This window comes from Agrilus planipennis, unplaced genomic scaffold (assembly GCF_000699045.2).
Source record: "Agrilus planipennis isolate EAB-ADULT unplaced genomic scaffold, Apla_2.0 scaffold10, whole genome shotgun sequence".
Taxonomy (NCBI): domain Eukaryota; kingdom Metazoa; phylum Arthropoda; class Insecta; order Coleoptera; family Buprestidae; genus Agrilus; species Agrilus planipennis.
This window is the reverse complement of record NW_020442465.1, coordinates 227,742-250,137: the sequence shown is the minus strand read 5'-3', so window position 1 is coordinate 250,137 and position 22,396 is coordinate 227,742. Positions and strand designations below refer to the sequence as shown.

At 34.6% G+C, this 22,396-nt stretch overlaps 2 protein-coding genes across 4 annotated transcripts in view; one reads left to right on the top strand and one right to left on the bottom strand.

Annotated features, from left to right (window-relative positions):
* LOC108732453 (UNC93-like protein) overlaps window positions 1-22,396 on the top strand; it is a 266,863-nt gene that overhangs the window by 48,591 nt on the left and 195,876 nt on the right. The gene's annotated exons all lie outside the window — the stretch shown is intronic.
* The window catches only part of LOC108732452 (carboxyl-terminal PDZ ligand of neuronal nitric oxide synthase protein), a 72,148-nt gene continuing 49,758 nt past the window's right edge, over window positions 7-22,396 (bottom strand). For 2 of the 3 annotated variants that reach the window (XM_018463270.2, XM_018463271.2), the window contains 6 exons: window positions 15,918-16,086; window positions 11,321-11,472; window positions 10,299-10,511; window positions 8,211-8,363; window positions 716-1,630; window positions 7-647 (listed from right to left, as the gene is read on the bottom strand). In XM_018463270.2, coding sequence (XP_018318772.1) covers window positions 597-647; window positions 716-1,630; window positions 8,211-8,363; window positions 10,299-10,511; window positions 11,321-11,472; window positions 15,918-16,086 — 1,653 coding nt within the window. In that variant the 3' untranslated portion in view covers window positions 7-596. Of the gene's footprint in view, window positions 648-715; window positions 1,631-8,210; window positions 8,364-10,298; window positions 10,512-11,320; window positions 11,473-15,917; window positions 16,087-16,872; window positions 17,924-22,396 lie in introns of those variants that run through there. The other variant, XM_018463269.2, reaches the window with a different exon arrangement.

Here is a 22,396-nt window from a genome sequence, read left to right as displayed (position 1 = left end):
ATATAATAAATATAATTATTTAACACGTTTACTTACATTTGGCACCTAACAATACTGTATTTAATCTTTTAGCTCAATCTCTCAGTCAAATATAAAAATATTCATCCATCTTGAACTACTTATTTAATTAAATAAACTAACACATTTTTATCAGTTACGTATAGTAATAGTAATAATAAGTTATATTTGTAATCTAATTTATGTAGTATATTTTTATACGTATGTAATATGTTTTACGTTATTTACAGAAATACTTTATAGTTTCATGTTGCTTCAATTCCATCTTTAATTGGCCGCTTGAGAAATGGCAACGCTCGTCTTATGTTTCTATATCATCCACGAATAGACGGTTTTCTATTCATAGTAAATAATAGATATGTGTATATATATATAATGTTTAAACAAACTCACATATACTACCTATTTATAAACAAATGTAGGTAGCATTTTCTGTCCGTTTGAAATTAAATGTTTTAGGTATGAACATTTAGCATCCATTTTTTAAAAGTACGTATAAGATTTATTATTAAATTAATAGATCACAAAAAATATCATTCGGATTCCTCTTCCTGGGTCTTCGTCCCTTGGAGGTAGTTTTAGGCTCTGTCCATTTCACCACCTTCAGAGAGCATGAAAAGTCCAAATACCTGAAATAAACATGCACGAACCAAAACCTTCATTTGGTAGTGTGACGGGCCCAAGCCGTTCTTTGTACCTGGGACATAAGTTCACTCCTGTGTGGCACTTTTTCGCTCGTCGAACGCGTTATATTTCTCCTCAAATCGTCTCCCAGCCTCATTGGGGACGCCATGAGGTTGCCGTTATCGTCGTCGCAAGAATTGGCAGGAATTGGGACAATAACTCGCACTCTACCTTCGGTGTCCGTCGTGGTCAAAGTTCCCATTTGGGACAGAGGTTTTATGAATTGCGCTTCTCTACTGTCACTCCTCGAAGACATCCTTTGCTGGGACGAGGATTGAGAAGAAGATTGTGAAGAATTCTGTGAAGATATTGTTGGATTCGGGCTTGTCCTTTGAGGTTGAGGGGACAGCTTCCTGTCCTGCGTATTGTTGGCTTGGGGATTTGGTGAAAGTTGTTGAGGAGACAGTCTCTGCTGAATATTCTGACTGACTTGAAGCAGATGGTTGCTTTGTTGGGTCAAAACTTGTTGCATGTTCTGTAGATGTTCATCCGTATTCCTTGCAGGACTAAATCGCCTGTCCGATGTGGGGCTCTCGCTGTACGAATGTCTCCCGTGGAGAGAGGGTGACAGTTTCTTTTGAGGTGGAGGTTGTAGAGTGTAGGAACCGTGGTTGTAAAGTGGACTCAAGTACGTTTGGTTGTACGGGTTGTAGGAAGAGTACTGGGGAGGTGGTGTATAACCACACAAGGTTTGCAAACGTTGGATAAGTTGCGCTTCGAAAGACAAATCTTGAGGGGTTGGATACGAGAAATTGAAAACGCCCCCGGATGGATTGAATGAAGTTCGAATTGGAGAAGGTGGAAGACAGGATGTTACGGCTCTGTTTTCAATCAGGCCCTGGATCACGGGACTGTGTTCTAATGAGCCTGGTTCAGAATGATCTTGATGGATATAATCTTCCATGACTGGTATATGTTGAGACTGAGGCTAAATGTAAAAAAAAAACAATGAATCATAGTTAACATACACTGTTTAGTATTTATAAAAAAATATTGCACTTACCACTTTGTTTATTATTGGGTATCGTGACAAAACGTTTATGGCATTAGGTATTATAAATAATTTAAAAATGCTGAATGGTGTTGTGGGACAATTTTTCTTTACCTTTCTCTTTTTCTCTCTGAATGCAGTAAGTAAGAGGGAGAGAGATGTCCACTAACACATTTGATTTTTGGCCAGCGTTGCCAGACTTAGGGAAATGTTCCTAAACCTAAGGAATTTATGACCAGATCAAGGAAAAAAGAATTTTTATTTAATTTTTAATATATATAGGGTCAATTGAAAAGTCCCCGGCCTGACACATAGGTTAAGGATTGCGGATTGTTCTAGTTTTAGGGAAATGCGAAGATTAGCTCATGATAGGAAAAAGTGGAGGTGCGTGTCCAACTAGTCTGAGGACTGACAACCTTATGATAATGAACTATATTGAAATACGAAATAATTTAGTATAGTAATCAATAAACAATACAAATTAAGAAAAACGACATATCCCAATACAATCTTAATTATCAATTTTCATTAGGGAGAATTTTTATTATACTTATTAAATAATTATTAGTGACGTTTGGCGTCATTGTCCGGTATTTAATTTAATGGAATTCAATATCGATTGTTGTACTTTCTCTTCAATTGACTCACAAGGAACCACCACAAGAGATGACTCAATAGTTTCCATTATACCTAATAATTGTTAGTCCATTTTGGAGAACCAATTTCAGAATAACCAGATTTATGTTCACAATTAGGGTTCTCAAGGGTCAAATCTTATTACTAATTTTACAATATAAATTAACATGCCCTGACTGACCTATTTGTATTGTTAATCTGAAATCTCAAAATTCAGAAACGTAAAATTNGCCAAGGGCAGCTTGAGTCTGTTGCATTTGTTGGTCCAGCTGTTCCTTGAGCAGTTGCAGTTCGTGGTGTGTCGAAAGGGCGCTGGAAGATGACAGGTGACTGCTGTTTCCCCCGCCGGTGATATTAGTAGGATTGTTACCGCCATTCGATTGAGTACCGCTGTTTTTTCGATCCTGGGAAAGGAACATTTACTTCAGTAAAAATAGCAAACCCCCAAAGTTATTGTAATAAATGTGCTTATATACGTATACAGGGTGTTTCTGGAATAGCAAGCATTGGAGGGTATTAACTAGAGTAGAGCAGTGTGGTTAAGGGACACAACAAATTGTAAGAGAATCAAACGAAGTTGCAATCGGAAGCCGACCCTGGGCGTGAATTGTAGTGCTAATCGACGAAACATGTAAATAGTGACGGTTGTGGGACGACTACTAATGTAAATATCGACAGCTTACTAATTAATTAATTAAATAACTACTTTATAGTATGCAGTACTATTTAAAGTGCACTTCGACATAGTGTTAAGAACACAAAATAAAAAGCTTTTACAACACGGATGCTGCAGCTAATAGAGATCTCAAAAGAATGCTCGTTGGGAAAAAAACGAATTTTGCAAAAAAAATGTGTTTTACTATTTTAGGCCTGGGACTTTTCAATTGACCTGTTAGGTATAACTGTTGTTGTGAAAAGGTTAGTTGCACTTTAAAAATTTCTTTAAATACTTGTGAATAACTAAAAAAAAGTCTTCCTTTTTTGAACCAAATTATTTTATTTTATTTAAGTATGACTTTTTTGTGTGAATCCCGGGGGAAATATAAGAAAATTTCGGTAAAAACAAAACTAGGGAATAAAGAGAAATTCATCTGGCAACGCTGACTTTTGTTGGTAAGCCCATACCACCGTAACATGGGTTAAGAAAATTAGTTCCAATAATTTTAACAAAACACACATTGCCTTAATTTGTTTTTTGTCACTTTACACCAATAATACACTTGGCTAATTATGCATCTCCGTTATTGTTATCCAGCTGGTTAATTTCAGGCAAGACCTGTGCAAACACAAACAGCACTGGCTAAAAATTCACACATAATTGAAGTGGTTGATAAACAACATTTAAAGCAAACATCTCGTCGCAGCAACAGGCCGAGCTCATGCAAACCAAATTGCGAAAAAAAAGGCGTAAAAGTAATTAGTTATGTCTTCCTTTTATCGCGTTTCTTACAAACTAATACAAAATTATAGTAACTATAATTTTGTAAAATTGCGAAAAAAAAGGCGTAAAAGTAATTAGTTATGTCTTCCTTTTATCGCGTTTCTTACAAACTAATACAAAATTATAGTTACTATATTCTATTAGAAGCGTTTAAATTCTTGTTTAGAAATTTATTTAATTAGAATAGTTTCAGTACTAGCGAATACCCGGTAGAGGGCAATACACTGGATATTACTGCAGTATTTCTTTGTTTACATATTTTATATGCATACTAGTCGCCACTGGGAAGTTACGTACTGATACAAGTCTGAATAGACCCTTTTTAACTTTATTATTCTTGTTTCAAACAGTAAGAATTTATCATTTTTGAATAACAAAATCTACTTGAATCGATTAAATGTTGTGAACAAAATTTATTTAATTAGATAAGTTGAAATACTTGAGTAAAACCATGTCTAACACTTGAAATAGTTTCAGTACTAGCGAATACCCGGTAGAGGGCAATACACTGGATCTTACTGCAGTATTTCTTTGTGTGCTTATTTTATATGCGTACTAGTCGAAGTTACGTACCTACTGATACAAATCTTTTTTAACTTTATTGTTCTTGCTTGAAACAATAAGAATTTATCATTTTTGAATAACAAAATGTTTTTGAATCGATTAAATGTTGTGAAGAAATTTAATAGTTGCCATGATCGTGATCCGTAATGAAGATAATTTCTTTTTGTGTTAGACAACAAAAGCACTGACGCCCTTGCAAGTTCTATACAGTTTGGTTCTTTCATATTATTGCTTTCTGGGAGAATACAATAAGTTGCGCTCTTTTCCTGTAATTACGAAGAAAAGAAGGAAACAAAAGCCTCTTTTAGAGTAGATACTTTTTTTCTAGAAATAATTACCCAACACTCGTGGATAAGATAAAGCCTTTGTCATAACTGTATCATATCGAAACGTTGCATCGGTCGTTACAATCTCTATAGTATTATCTTCAAGGAGATAAAAGAGTACATGATATATTTTCTCATTTCGAACAATTAGAAGAGATGATGAAGAATTACGACTTGTTTCTTAAATGAAGTATTATGAAAATTACCTAAATATCCGTTTTTCAAGTGTTCTATCACATTTTACAAGAACAATAAAAAAATGTTCGGTGAAAACATGAATATTACATGTAAAGAAAATTGTCAGCACAGGGCAAATTACTGCTGCGTAAATGAAAGTTAGTATCAGCAATTTCTTATGCTGAAGTGTACGATGTGTTGCATACCTATTTACAAACAATTCCTTCAAATTTAATTTTCCAAACAATTTTAACACAATTAAACAAATGGTTCACAAAAGTGACTTAACTAGCTTTTTGTGTAGACTTTTAGATATTCTTAGTTCTAATGTATCGTCGTCACCTATAGGAATGAGACGGAATAAATAAATAATAAATAATAATGAAAAGTAGGAAGATAACAAATTTCTATTTGAAGAATATAGACAAGTGTTGTTTTAAACAAAATTTCAAAATCAGTTGCCAAAAGATCTCGTACTATTCCGTTCATTATTGTAGATGGTTTTGAATGTTTGCCAAAGTCAAATCCAGTTTCTTTTATCGTAGTTAAATACGACATAATTCCAATGCTTCACCTCGTTAAACCTCTGTTTGCTGGAAACACGTGCAGGCTGTCTTTAGAAATAGTATAAATGCAACCAAGCGCAGTTGTTTCATGTCAATTAAATTTTATTGTTCATTTTATACTGCGATTGTGAAAAGCGAAAATGGACTACAAAAAAAATGTTATTTAAACTACGTTGACATGATGCTAGACACAATAAAATGCCTAGCCAGTCTTGGCTTACGTTTGAAGGTCCAAAACTTTTTAGAATTTAAATATTCAAGCGCCAATACCAATATTGATGATAAAACCAGCGAAAGTCATTTTGGTTACACATTCCAGTGGAAAAAAAATGTGGTATAAGAAAACGCAACTGACAGCAAAACGAAAAATTTATGAGTCAAAAAATTAGTCTAGCCGTTCATTTGTTAAAAATGATATAACAAAACACAACTGATATGGAATAACAAAACGGAACTGACAGCTAAACGTAATGTTGTCTATGGTTAAGTATGGTGTTTTATTTATAGTCAGATTTACCTGAAACTTGGCTTTTTCATATAAAATTAGTGACATACATACCTATTTCAACATTTTACAAAATTCTGCCTATTTTTTAGGAGGCTGAAAGGGGTTTGCAAAGATTGCATGTTTGTTTTTGGTCCGATTTACTTGAAAATGGTTAAAAAATTCAATCTCTGTTGGGTGGGATGAGTGGTAAAGAGGAGTTGCTATTGTTTAAATGGAACATATATTATTTGTTGTCAGATTTACTTGAAACTTGGTCTTAATGGTCTCTTATTTAATTTCTGAAAGACCTATCTCGATGTTTTAAAAAAAGGTGTTGCAGTTTTTCTTTGGGAAATACTTTATTTATGGTTGAATTCACTTGAAACTTGGTATATATGCTGCTTGATATTATTAATCAAATGAAAAGAGGTTGCAACGTTTCCATGGGGTATATTTTATTTCTACTCGGATTTACTCGGAGGTTGCTCATTGATGAAATTAAGCAGATACGTGTTTTGGCAATTTTTAAAAAACAACCCTTAAGGATGCAATGTTGTTCCTCAATTTGCATTTGAAATCTAAGATGGCGACATTACATAAAATTCAAACGTTGCGAGGGTGAATTGGGAGTTAAAAGGTTTTATGGAGAAACAATATTAATTTCTGCGAGCAATGCCGCGGGGGAAAGCTAGTTGATAATAAAACATGCAAAAATCAAAATAAAATTATAAAAATGGCGATTATGGGTTATTTTATAATTTTGGAGACTTAATTTGGTACTGTAGTTAATTAAAACTTATTAAATTAGAAGCTTATACTTTTTAAGAACTATATAGTCATAATATCGCAATTCCTAAACTGATACTCCTTCTGTAAACCAAATGAGACACATTTTATGCGTGGCATGAAGCATAACTATGTATGCATGAAGTCAGTAATTTTTGCGATTATGAAGTAGAAAAATACCGTCGCTATTATCTACTTTTCGCACATTATGGTTTATGTACCCACCTAACTATATATAATTTATCATAATTAAAATTAGATTACCGGATCTAAAGCGTTGTTGCGGATTATGAGTGAGAATAAAAATGCAAATTTGAGTCCTCGTAGATATATATTAAAGCTGTCAAGGCTTAAGTGTCCTATTTTTTATCGCTAATAGTTTTCGTCGTTATTTTGTGTTAAAAGTTCCCGACCAGTGCCGCATTTAAGGGGGGTAAAGCGGATGTATTGCTTAAGGGCGTCAGAACAAATGTCAAATTGATAAAGGGAATCCCCACCAGTACTGACTCTGTCAATTTGACATTTCCTAGTGAAGTGGCGCTCTTAAGCAATACAACTTTGACCGCACCCATCGTATTGATCTGACTTGGCACCTATCGACTTCCATCTGTATCGAATTTTGAAAACATTATTTATGACATAAAAATAAATTATGATCTCGCGGATTTTAAAAATACACTGTATGACTTTAATTCACGATTAAAAGAATTCTAGATTGCAGCTGTTCAAAGTTTACCAGAGCGTTGGGCACGAGTTATAGATACATAAGGACCTTTTATTACTGTATAATTGTTTATTGTTAAAATAAAAGGTTTTTATCCTTTATTTGTGCTGTGGGTCACAAAACTTTCTTAACAACCCCTATCCGAGATAAAAATGTTCAGTCTCTCAGAGTCTCCGAAAGCGAGACTCGAGTCTCCGTCTCTCATCGAGTTTCTCTGGTGTCGCTGAGAGAGACTGTCAAAAAACAGTTTTCCGTCTTTCTACGAGAGACTTAAGTTGCTCATAGAGAGATCCTTATTTCGTACCCAGTCTCTGAACGAGAGACTCGAATGTCTCAATAAGTGGTGTCTCGATAGACATGGTTAAAATTTTCTAAGTTCAACATATTTCAAAGATCCCAGTCTTTCTACGAGAGACTCGAGTCCCTCAATTTTTCAGTTTTATTCATTCAGTCTCTCTGCGAGAGACTCGAATCTCTGAATTAACAATTTTATCGTTCGAGTCTCTCATACAGAGACTGTGAGAGATCCATAAAAACACCTAGGTAATAACTGAAAGACTGTGAGAGACGCTCTCAGAGATACTGAAAGACTAAGAGATTGGAGAGAAACTGAAAATTTTTGTGTAAGGTATTTATGAAGTTAATTTGAAGTTGAAGCTGCGGCAATTCTTACGGCGGCTTAAGTACGGTATAAGAAGCGCAGGAAATCATAAATGCAAAAATTGAAACGGAAAACTAATATAACACATCAGCCATATAAGCAATAGCAATTAAAAACGAAAACAGAAACGATCCAAAATAGTGACTTACCTGAGGAATATTCATATGTGGCACATTTTGCTGCATCCCGCTGGTTTTCTCACTTCCCTGTAAGTGTGAAACCAAAGCAGCAATGTGATCTAGCAGTTCCTTGTTGTGCACCAATAACTGCTGAGTTCGCGCTTGAGCTTCCATTCTCGCACTCTGAAATAAATTGGAAAGTACGCATAAAAATTCCTTCTTCAGGTGGAAGACATATTGTACAAAATTTTGATATAATATTGCTTAAACGCTTGTGATGATGTGGTAGGTTTAATTTAGGTTTACCTATAATAATAAGGGAGAATTTGTGGTTTTAATTTGATTGAAAAGTAAAATACTTAAGTTGGTACCTAAACATCACAGAGCATGCGTTACCATTATTCAGAATATTAATAAACTCATAGGTTTTGTCCATCCTAAATGGACCTCGTTTCATTTTCATAGATCCCTTTTTTGAAGGATTTTTTTGTTTGCCTGTTGTACATTTCATTGCAGTCGCCAAATGTTAACAAACACTCTATTTTGGGAAGAACAGCAAATATTTACGACTAGTAGTGGTTAAAATTTTCCATTTGGTTTCACGTCACTGATTTTTACCTACATATTATCTATGAATATACGTAAATATTAAGGAAAATATTTAGGATATTTATTGTAGGATTAGGATAAATAAATGATGTCAAGGATAGAGTTAACTGCTTAAGAGATTAATAATAAATAGATTTACGTTTATTTTTTTAACAGTATTTTCTTTTAAACGGAAAATTTTATGGTTCTTAGTCCTTTCTGGAAACAATTGTAGACTAATTGTCGTTCCAGTGAAGTGGTAAATTAAAACATGTTAGTTGGAATATAACACCGCATTTATTGGTAACCCCTGTTTATTTTTCCTGAGATCGCAAATGGCCATATGTTGATTATAAAACAACAAATTACTCATGTTTACTACTTTATAACGTATGTGCACATCGTAAGTTACTACAGCAACAACCTTCAAACCAATTTAACTGTCACCGACATCATCATAAGGTCGACAGACTGGTTGGACACACACCTCTACTCTTTCCTATCCCAATATTCGCATTTTCTCAAAACTAGAACAATCCACTAACCTTAACTATTTGCGCACAGTAATCTACCCCTACTAACTCCTGTTTCTGCCTCTAATATGTCTCGCTTATTTCCGTACAGCGCCGCGCTCCAAACATACACCTTTTTCGAATTTCTAAATTAACCGTTAGCGAGTATAGAAGTGACTACTTTTTATGAAGGGCAACTCAACCCTGCGCTATCCTTTGCTTTATATCCCTACTTCTCCTTCCGTCTTGACCGATCTGACTTCCTAGATACCTAAAATTAGCCACTTCTTCTAATTTTTCGTTTCCTACCTTTATATTCGCACTTTTCTTACTTTTTCTTCCCTTGCATACCAATGTTTTTGATTTACTTTCATTTATTTTCATACAATACTGCTTTATCAATACCGCTTCCATTTTATTTAAATCTCTATCTCTAACTCTTCCATGCTAGATGCTAATACTGCCGTATCATCTGCTAAACTAAGCATACTAATCTTTTGCCCCAGTATATCCCTTAAGTTGTACTATCTTTAGTTATGTTGATCGCCTCTTCGATGTATAGATTAAAAAGTAGCGGTGACAGTGTGCATCCCTGTCTGATTCCCTTCCTTATATTTACTTATCTACGTTGAAGCAGCAGCTCTATAACTGCCTGTTGCTCTTTATACAAACTAAGTATCACTCTTCTATATCTGTAACTCATCCCTGCATTTTTAAGTATATTTAACATTTTGTGCCATTTAACTGTCAGCCTATCAAATATTTATAACTATTTGAGAGTAATCATTATTGATTCTTATTGATAACGTTACTTAAAAATAATTTATGTGAGTTCGTTTCGTATTAGGTCCATTTGTGGTTGGGGTAAAATGTATTTATCATTTACTTGCTTCTTGTAAGTTAAACTATTTCATTCTAATATTCTAAAATATGTTCCTTTATGGAAAAAGTCTATTTGACGTTCCCTTATTGCCTTGTAGAAATGAAGCACTCTTAACAAAATGTTATGTGAAAATACCTGTTCCGCTGCCAATTGTTCTCGAACGAGTTGTAACTGGCCAAGGGCAGCTTGAGTCTGTTGCATTTGTTGGTCCAGCTGTTCCTTGAGCAGTTGCAGTTCGTGGTGTGTCGAAAGGGCGCTGGAAGATGACAGGTGACTGCTGTTTCCCCCGCCGGTGATATTAGTAGGATTGTTACCGCCATTCGATTGAGTACCGCTGTTTTTTCGATCCTGGGAAAGGAACATTTACTTCAGTAAAAATAGCAGACCCCCAAAGTTATTGCAATAAATGTACTTATATACGTGTACAGGGTGTTTGTGGATTAGCAAGCTTTGGAGGGTATTAACTAGAGTAGAGCAGTGTAGTTAAGGGACAAAAAAATTGTAAGAGAATCAAACGAAGTTGCAATCGGAAGCCGACCCTGGGCGTGAATTGTAGTGCTAATCGACGAAACATGTAAATAGTGACGGTTGTGGGACGACTACTAATGTAAATATCGACAGCTTACTAATTAATTAATTAAATAACTACTTTATAGTATGCAGTACTATTTAAAGTGCACTTCGACATAAGTGTCAAGAACACAAAATAAAAAGCTTTTACAACACGGATGCTGCAGCTAATAGAATGCGGTGTTGTAACGTCGCGTGGTCTTACCAGGGTCGGACTGAGTCTTGACTGTACTTTCAAATATGTTTTTCTGCTTTTCTCTTGTATTATAGAGTGATCTATCACTTCCTGAAAGCTTGCTACTTGTTTCAGAAACGCCCTGTATAACGTGAAATTACAAAACATTGCATAGCAATAAAATTTTTAGAAACAAATACATCAGATTTGTATGAACTTTGAAAGAAACTTCAGTTGGAAGTTGTTAATGTATGATGAAAATTATTAGGAGGTGTCTGTCTTTCTGCTGGTGTATTTCCATAAATATTGAAGATTAGAACGAGATAATTTTTGATGTGATTTTGATTAAATGGGAATTGCGAACGGATTCAAATTTTGCATAAAAGCCATAAAAATAGCTTAAAGTTCTTACCGTATGAGCTTTCTTTGGAGAACTGTTATCAATCGAAATTGTATTGTCACTTAATTGTTGTCTGTTTCGACTAATGGTGTCGTTTCCATTGTTGTCTTTGTAAATATTTTCTTCAGGTTCAGATTTTTTTTCACTCTCTTCCGATAACATATCTGTAATTAGATAAAATGGATGAAATTGGCCCAAAATATTATAATTAAGTATATCAAAGATCATCATTTCACGCCTTTACTACTTAATCGATCATGAAATTTTGGGTAAAAGCTTATATAAAATAAAATAAATTTGTTGTCACCAAATAATCAAGAATTCACTTTATTTGTAAATTTAAAAGTTAATTTCAAAAATTTCTGTCACGATTTCAAATTGTGCAAAAAAAAAGATTAAAACATTGACGTTTCAGTTAACTCAATTGTACTGAAACTCAGTTCGATAGCGATGGTTGAGTAAAGTGTCCGGCATCTTAATTTCGCGTCTAAGAGACAAAAACAAATAGCATACACTCTCTATATTTGTCAGTTAGTTGCCTTGGAGTGCATCGCCCTTTTCAATTAGATAATAATAGAGCGATGTGATGAAAGAGTTAAACTTTGGCCGATGTTATTTTGAATGATATAAACATTGTCGAAAATGTCGTTTTTATGTGCAAATCTACGGCACGAACAAAAGCATCGCCGTAAAAATAGACAATTGTCGTCAATACCGACCAGATATAAAATACTACAAAACATTGTATAGGTACACTCGTGTAGCCAGAAATCAAATAAAATCGTTCCGTAGTGTCTGGACGTCCATGTCTGAATAACGATAAAACGGTTTAATACCAGGCGCCATAAAAACTTACAGCATTTTAATTGCCTTTTCTTTAGAGAAATAAACCCGTCTGAGAGTACCCCGTAATGTAAATTACGTGAACGTAAATCGTATGTACTATTGGTGTTTTACCATCGTGTTTGGAAACTCAATAAACAGCCCTCAAAAAAATAATTTCACTTCTTTACTTGTTTGAGTTTCAGACATTAACAAGGAAAACAAATCCTTTTTTTTCTGGTTGAAGTTTTAGGCCAAAACTCACTTATTTTATCGTCGAAATTCCAGGCCCCAACAAGGAAAATGTATCCTTCATAAACTTAATTTTGTTATAAGCTATTAGTGTTGTAAAACCACTCCTGTTGTCGTTGGAATTCCAAGCCCCAACAAAGAAATTGGATCCTTTATAAGATCACTTTTATCATTGGTCATTAGTGTTGTAAAATCGCTTCTGTTGTCGTTGGAATTCCAGGCTCGAACAAGGAAAATGGATCATTTATAGGATCACTTTTATCATTAGCCATTAGTGTTGTAAAACCACTTCTGTTGTCATTGGAATTCCAAGACCCAACAAGGAAAATGGATCATTTATAGGATCACTTTTATCATTAGCTATTAGTGTTGTAAAACCACTTCTGTTGTCATTGGAATTCCAAGACCCAACAAGGAAAATGGATCATTTATAGGATCACTTTTATCATTAGCTATTAGTGTTGTAAAACCACTTCTGTTGTCATTGGAATTCCAAGACCCAACAAGGAAAATGGATCATTTATAGGATCACTTTTATCATTAGCTATTAGTGTTGTAAAACCACTTCTGTTGTCATTGGAATTCCAAGACCCAACAAGGAAAATGGATCATTTATAGGATCACTTTTATCATTAGCTATTAGTGTTGTAAAACCACTTCTGTTGTCATTGGAATTCCAAGACCCAACAAGGAAAATGGATCATTTATAGGATCACTTTTATCATTAGCTATTAGTGTTGTAAAACCACTTCTGTTGTCATTGGAATTCCAAGACCCAACAAGGAAAATGGATCATTTATAGGATCACTTTTATCATTAGCTATTAGTGTTCTAAACCACTTCTGTTGTCGTTGGAATTCCAAGACCCAACAAGGAAAATAGATCTCCTATAAGATCACTTTTATCATAGCCATTAGTGTTGTAATACCACTTCTGTTGTCGTTGGAATTCCAAGACCCAACAAGGAAAATGGATCATTTATAGGATCACTTTTATCATTAGCTATTAGTGTTGTAAAACCACTTCTGTTGTCATTGGAATTCCAAGACCCAACAAGGAAAATGGATCATTTATAGGATCACTTTTATCATTAGCTATTAGTGTTGTAAAACCACTTCTGTTGTCATTGGAATTCCAAGACCCAACAAGGAAAATGGATCATTTATAGGATCACTTTTATCATTAGCTATTNTAATTTAAATTCTTTACTCGTTACAATTTTGAATCTCAAAAGGAAAACAGATCCCTTTTAAGACTACATTGAAAAAATTTAAAAATATCGTTAAAAATGTAGTTCTAAATACCATAATAGACAGATAATCTGCAAAATATCCGGACAATTTTGAATAGATCATAGAAAATTGTTGCTCTTCAACATTCTATCGGTATTGTACATCTAACTTATGTAAACATAGTTTCATTCTAGCAAAACATACTAAAAAACCGATTTTTGTGCAAAAAAGAACTAATTAAGTGTTTCTTTAATGTAACCAGTTTACTTATAGGCAAAAATGCTGTGCTAATGTCTTATACTGTAAACATTATCGGATACATAAAGGTGTCATCGAACTTATGGGTGAATAGTGATCGGCATTTCTATCGTTGGCTGTTATTTTTGTATATTATTAATCGGTTTTTCAATGACGTCAAACTTGCACTGTGAAAGAGTCCAAAAATATCCCATTCGCTAATCATTCAATCAAGTATCTATCGACGCGTCGTTGCACTGCATTTTCGTATGTATATTTGTCCGTCAATAGAATGTGGTTTCAATTAATAGTTCATTTAATAAGAGAAGATATGAATCAATTCAATGCTTCAAACTAATTTCGTAAAATATTTTTGCAAAGTTGAATATGTATATGAGCAAAAAATAATTGTATGTATTTAATTTATATAATTTTGGCACAGTAATGGATAATGTCCCCCGGAATCGGCCGAAATACATAAATATCAGTCAATTTATCTAACTATTATTGTGCGACCTGTAGCACGGGGCGGTAACGGCTACATTCGCCGTTTTATTTATAAATTTCACAAAATATGATATAGTCGCTGAACTTGCAATTAGTTCTGTCACATGATGTCCGCTCACACTTCTTGATAGACAACACAATCTCAGATTTGGCTGCCGAACGATGAGCATCACCGTTGGTCACCTGTTCCCCGAAAAAACGCATTTCGCACAAAAAATTCGTGCCCAATATTTTTAACAGGCAACGTAATCAGATTTTTTTTCGTAAATAACGTAATTTGTTTTCTGCTATTTCGACTATTGACAGTTTAATAGGTGTCATGTAATTTAAAAAAAAATAACGATACGACCCATTCGTTCAATTCAGATCACTTGAATCTTTGACCATCTGCTACATTGTGAAGTGAATCGCTTGAAATCAGTTATTATTTACGTTAGCTAACAAAACTCAAAAAGGCTCAGGATTGACGAAATTCAGGTCAATGAGCTGTTAGTTTCGGATTTGGCTGGTTCATATTATGCGGGGTTTACGTTACGTAATGTTCACACTACCGGGGGTTTACTTTAGATATGAACAATTATGTTTCTTATGCGTTTTTTAACTGCAATTTTCTCAGTGGTAGGTTTCATGAAGTATCACTACATAGTATAAAACAAAGTCGCTTTCCCGCTCTCTGTCCCTATGTATGCTTAAATCTTTAAAACTAAGCAACGGATTTGGATGCTGTTTTTTTTAAAAGATAGAGTGATTCAAGAGGAAGGTTTATATGTATAATACATGCATAATATAGTAGGGAAACACTGATCATTTTAGAGGTTTCTAATGTGATGTCGTAAATAAACACATTTTTTGCGCTTACATTGCAAACGCTGGCTGAACCCTACGAGATAGATCAAAATAATGTACTACAATATTGTACATCTTAAAAGGGNTTTATTTATTTTATTGGAGATCTAACGTATTTATTGTTTAACACACACAAGCATTTTTTGTGGTTCTATTTCTGGCTAAAAATACAAAGCATTTTAATAATTTTATTAAGCTATCTCTTGTTCTAATGATTTACTGTTTCCAAACTGAGGTATTTCTAAAAAAAGAATACAAATAACAATCATGTTTTTGGGTCCTCTTTTATCCTTACCTAATCTGACAAATAAGTTTTTGGGGTGTTTACATTCTGAATTCCTAATTGAAGTTTTGTATACATATTATAGCTAAGTACTTCACTCTGATATTTACGATTGACAAAAACACTGTGAATGTTGTATATAAAGACATTCTGTAGTATGTTTAGTATGTTCAGGGGGTATTTTCTGATGATTTCCCCTTTTCGAGAATAATCTAAACAAAACAAAAATATATTTAGTATCAGCATTGCACCCGTGCGAAGCTGGGGCGGGTCACTAGTACATAATAAGTAATTCAGTTGACTTTTTATTGTTTTTTTCTTGAAAATTATCTGATAGGCGCAGGCCGGTTTCATAAATATGAACTCAAAAAAACATTCAATTCTCAATATGCTAAATTTGACTAGCCCAATTGTAAATAGCTTTAGTTACCTTTTTTTGATTTATCACTATGAATGTCGCTAAATCGATCACTAACTAAGTCTTGTGTAAAAATGTCTTCATCTTGGTCGCCGTAGTCCATCTCGGGGCCGTTTATGGACAACTTATGGCACACTTCAAATGCTTGACCTATGGTCCTCACCACTCTCATCGCTTGGCCCTTAAAAAAAAAAAACAAAACGTGTGTAAATACTTACAAAAAGACACACAGAATAAACGTATGTCTACGATTAATTGCTTATTTTTCATTGTAATAAACACTGTGAGTCATAGAGGTACACTTTAATAAAAAAATAAAAAGTACCCCTTGAATGATTTTTATTATGTTGTAATAAATGACGATTGTAAACAATTTATGACTTTGCACTTGTTATTGTGATACAAAAAATTACTAAGCCAAAGCCAAATTTCTGACACGGGTTTTGAACCATAAAAAACATTAGAAGTCGTTAGTTTTTTGAAACTCAAACGCGTCAAGTTTTCAGCAGAGGTATATTTTCAGGACCTATTTGAAACACAATTCTAGTCCCATAGATCTAGAACATAATGAACCGTTGGCGTTTTTTCAGAAACTAAAGGCAGTAGCCGCGCTTTCAAGGGAAAAATTAGATTTATAGGATCACTTTTATTCATAGCCATTAGTGTTGTAAAACCACTTCTGTTGTCGTTGGAATTCCAAGACCCAACAAGGAAAATGGATCTCCTATAAGATCACTTTTATCATAGCCATTAGTGTTGTAATACCACTTCTGTTGTCGTTGGAATTCCAAGACCCAACAAGGAAAATGGATCATTTATAGGATCACTTTTATCATTAGCTATTAGTGTTGTAAAACCACTTCTGTTGTCATTGGAATTCCAAGACCCAACAAGGAAAATGNCTTTCATATTGTTATTTACGCATCAATTGTCTATCATTTCTTGGTTTGTTTATATCATATGTTACCTCTAAGTCTTCGAAGTCGTCAAAATCGTCTCGGCCGATATTTTTGGGTTCTAAATGTACAGTTGTTTTTCCATTTTGTTTTCCGTTATTTTTCGAAACGTGCGTGGCATAACCGGATATTTCCGGTTCCCTAAACGACAGTTGTTTCTTCCTGGGCCGTTCTAAAGCCAAAGCGGCAGTTTCCCTGCACTCGTCCGTTGTCCTTCCTGTACAAATTGTCGCAGGACGAGACCTGCTAATGGAAAACTCTGGTTCTACATCGGAATTGAAACCGTCGTAAGGATAAGAGCCGATAGAATTTTGTTTTTGTAGGGTCGTCTTTTTGACTTGGGTCTTCTGATTTGTATACACTTTGTCGTTGTTTTTCGACCCGGATTTAAAAAAGTAGTCTATCGTAGCCTGAGCTCGGGACTTTTTTAAATGTTGTTCGCTGTCTCCGTTTGTCGTGGCGGATTTGTTTGGTTTATTGGACTCGCCAAAACTAAAGAGCTTATTCCTTGCTTTCGAGAGGACGTCCTGTTTCTTCCTATATGCATCTTGATGGTCGGTTGCCATTTCCAGACTTCCCCGACGCAATTTAACCATTTTACTTTACCGAATGTAAAACAACGAACTGTCTGTTTGCATCCCAAATTGATTTCGTATCTACTAATCACCTTTCGAAAAACATATCGTAAAATCTTTTTCCGTATTGATTATTTACACTAACTGCACTTTCACTTTGTGTTTACGATCTCTAAGAAGATCAAGGTACACTATTGTATATTTAGGTAGATAATAATTTCACATGGATTCGCGTAAAGAAAAGTTTCAGATAACACAATCATAGACAGCATATAATATGATATGTCTTTAGTTTGTATGCGTCGATGTGTATGCGTGCGTGTATGTATTTATGTTAGGATCGACCGCGAATTCGTGGACGGACGTTTTGATGATCGGTTGAATAGGGTACTGGCGTCGCGACGGACTCTCATGACCGTCCGTCGCTCTCTCCTCGTTCGCGTTGTGTTAATCTGACGACACAGGAATACGTTCGTACTGAACGACGCGACGCCGAGGCTAAATTTATTGTACCCGTCAAGCCGGCCGCGACACTAGCGTCTAAATAACAACAGACATTTGACCATTATCATCGTTTAAAAAAAGAAACGGGAAATATCACGATACTTACTAGTTGCTATTTATATTAAAGTTCCGATATAATAAAAGAAAAGGGTGGATCAGTAAACAGAGTCGCTAAAAGGGTAGTTTTTTTTGTAAATACTATCGTATAGTTATTATAATAACGTTCTAGCAAGGGTTTGTCTGTATGATTGTCTACCTTTCACTTAGCCGTGAAGAAAATTTTCCTTTTCGGTTAAAGACTGCCAAAAAACGGTGAAAATGCGTGAAATATTTAAGATCAGACTATTAAGCAATCTTAAAGGTATTTGCGAATTAAAACGCTTAAAAAGACTGTTTTTGATCTGCAAACATAGTCTATAGAAACTATAGGGTTGTTCGGAAAGTCATTTCGTTTTTTTTTTGTGGAAATGAAAGACAGTTTTCGTATAATAAACAAATACTTTATTAAATTATATATTGACCGTTCTGGTCCAACACCTTTTGCCATCTTTCTGGTAGTAGCATAATTCCACGCTCATAAAATTTTTGGTCTTTGCTGGCAAAAAACTGATCGAGGAGGTTTTTGACCTCCTCATTTGAGGTGAAGGTTTTACCGTCTAAAAAATTTTGGAGTGACCGGAACAAATAATAATCCGATGGTGCCAGGTCTGGAGAATATGGTGGGTGTAGCATTGTATCCCATTCAAGCTGTAAAAGCTTTTGGCGAGTGACCAAACTTGTGTGAGGTCTCGCGTTGTCTTGGTGAAACACTACACCTTTCCTGTTGATTAGTTCTGACCTTTTCTGTTGAAGTGCATCATTCAGTTTGTCCAGCTGATGACAGTAGACTTCCGAATTAATCGTTGTGTTATCCGGTAAAAGCTCAAAAAAAACGATTCCTTTAAAATCCCACCAAACAGACAGCATCACCTTTTTTTGGTGAATATCGGCTTTGGAAATGGTTTGAGCCGGTTCATCTTTTTTGCTCCATGACCTCTTGCGTTTGACGTTGTTGTATACAACCCATTTTTCGTCCCCAGTGATGATGCGCTTCAAAAACGGATCATTTTCGTGACGTTTGAGAAGCGAATCGCAGACGTCAATGCGGCGACACAGATTTCTCTCTGTGAGAACATGGGGAACCCATACATCGAGCTTCGAGGATAATCCCAGGCCTTTCAAGTGGTCATAAACTGTTGAATTTGATAAATTTAACCTCAATCCGATCTCACGTGTTGTTATTCGCCGGTTCACATCAACTAATGCCTTTATCGCGTCTTTATCAGCTTCAACCGGCCTTCCCGAACGTGGTGCATCTTCGACATCAAAATTGCCGGATCGAAATTTAGCGAACCAGTTCTGGCACTGGCGTACTGTCAACACACCTTCTCCATACACATCAGTCAATTTCTTTCTGGCTTGAACAGCATTTTTACCCTTTCTGTAGTAAAACAGTAAGATATGTCGAAAATGCTGCTTATCGCTCTCCATATTTAAAAGGGCACCAACCAAAAACTACTGCGTAGAATTAATTGGAATTTTTCACATACAAGCCTTGCTATATGAGCTCTCAAAGCATATAAAAATTATACGGCTTAAATGTGAAGTTGGGTGCAAAAGAATACAATTAAATCCTCTGTCGGGAAAAAACGAAATGACTTTCCGAACAACCCAATAGTAACGTATCTATTTCAAATTCAGGTCCCCGATAAATTAAAAAAAAGAATAAGAATATAAACAATCAGAAACATTTGGATCGATCTTTACAACAGCAATCGATTGATGAGAGGATTTCTATAGATCTTTCCAAGATTTACATCGAATTGAAAAAAGCTTTTCGGTCATTCCATCTTCCTATGTTCTTCCTAATTTAGTTTGCGCTGTAGCTGTTCCAAATGCAGTCTTTGTTTTCAATTTTGCATAATTTCGACATTGTTCATCATCGGACTGTCGCATAACTAAAGTGCACCAGTGTGGAAGCGTTAACTTAAGTAAATGCATTTCTTAGTAAAGCGCAACAATTGCACGACTATTTGGCCGCCCGATTCAAGCGAATTCCGCTACAGTTCAGCGATTGTAGCGCTACGTTCTTAAAGCGCTGCTCTAGTGTGAAAGCGTAAATTTAAAATAGTGGATTTCAAAAAATCGCGCAACTGAAGCGCTACAAAAAGTAGCCAGTGTGAAAAGGCGCTTAAACTCGCATCAGGCAATCGCACAATTTTAATGTGTAATTTTAATCGTAAATAATGCTGGGATTCACATTTAAAAGTGCTGATTGACACTAATGTAAACTAAAACAATGAATACATATGTACATGTAGATATAATTTGAAAAAAACAGGAAATTAGTACTCTGTAAATAGTTTTTGATGTTTTTATGCTAAATCAGTACCTATTACGAATGTTTAATATCTTTATCTTTATTTAAATATTGAACAATACCTTTGTTACTTGATTATACACAGTTAAAGGCGTGCTTAAACATTTATACTTTGGACATACATATGTATCTTAGGATCTATGATAATGGATAGATACATAACATTTTCCAATTTCAATAACGTTTTTTTTTATCGAGTCTATTTCGATATTTTCGCGTATTCTGTGCTATTTAAAGTATCAGTTCGGTGGATTAAGTGATTCGAAAATTAAAGACGCTTGACAGACATCCAAGCGATTCTTTAAATAACCCTTCGTACGAAGCCACTGATGGTGAAGCATTGAAATGGTCTTTATTTTAAGATTTCTTAATTATAAGCCTATATACTTTTCTTCGAATAATTCAAATACTGGATAGTGTTTGAAATAAATACTTAGTTATTATTTGTGCACCTTTCGATTGTAATTAATTTATGTTTAACTCGAAAGTGTCTTATCATAGCAAAATTACTGAATAGTCATAATACTAACTTCTTAAAAGTGATCATGCACACTATTTTAATATAAATAAATCAAACATCTTCTATTCAATCTTATCTAACAGATGTAGTAGGACTAACTGTCTCAGTTGAGTGCTTATACAGGGTGTTTTTGTAGTAAGTAGCAGGCTTGCAGGAGGTGGTACGAACTATAAAACAAGAAGACTACATAAATGTTTGCTTAGTGGCACGAAAGTCCATTGTTTTCGAGAAATACGTATTTAAAACTACAGTCAAGGGCTAGTCCGGCCCTGGTAGGGTCACGCAGGGATATACGACACTACAAAGTTGCACTCCATCAGATGCGGCATCTGTGTTGTACGAGAATTTCTTTTGTATTTTGTGTTCTTGATACGATGATGAGGTTTACTTTAAAGACTACCGCATATAGTAGTATGCTATTGATATTCAGCCTATTAGTCGTTCCAAAACAATCGCTGTTTACATTTTCCATCGATGTAGCGTCAATTCACGCCCAGGGTTGGCTTCTGATTGCAACTTTATCTTGTTTTCTTACAAATTTTTGGTCCCTAAACCACGTTGCTTAATTAACGAAATGAAAGATGAAGATTGGATGTAGATTTTCCTTCGTTCATATAGAGTACGCGACATACGTGTATTCGATTTTCTATTTTTTTTGTGGCATTATGTTAGTACTCATGTCTCTCACTTGTACCAACAAGTTCGGCCCTGTTAAATGTTCGAGAATTGACGATTTTCGTAAAAATTGTACTGAATCAATTAATAGATATAAGTACTTGTGTGTTTGTGCCCGTTTATGAACTGTACCCTACTGACATGTATAGATACTCCCTTGTTGTATTTGTTAGTTGTAATAATCCATGTTTCTACTACCATCGTCGTCTACTGTCAGATCGTTTATGTACCTATTGCAAAGTGTTTATTTCTTATTGAACCAGAAATCAAAGAAGTCACACATCAACACGTGTCTGTGTAAATGTATCTGGATGTGTAAACATGCACGTTAAGAAGAATCTCGAGAAAATAAACTAACGTCTTCCCTTTTTTGTAATACTTACTTTGCTTATTTTATGAATGTGACTCAGTGGCAATTTTCCTTTCCTTTACTAATTACGCGCATAAAAATTAATTCACTAAATAGTAGGTAATTTAAATCAATTATTATTCATGACAATGACATTTAATCAGTTCGGTAAATAATTTTAAAGTTATTTACGGCAAAATTTATTCTCTTAAAAAAGGTGACTTAAATGAAAAAAACAAAAACGGAATGAGTATATGATAGTAAAGCATCAAGTATGTAATTAGTGACAAGTTAAAATGGGGACACATTGTAAGATGAAAGCAATGGTATCGTTATTTCCGCAAAAGTGAGTGGTGTGCTTGCAAAATAAAAGTTCACTTCGTTTCTATTTTGGAGTCAATAAAGAAACCCTGAGTATGCGGAAATAAATTTCTAGTACATTTGCTCTATTTGCAGACTTATTATTTTAAGTATATTATATATGAAATAGACT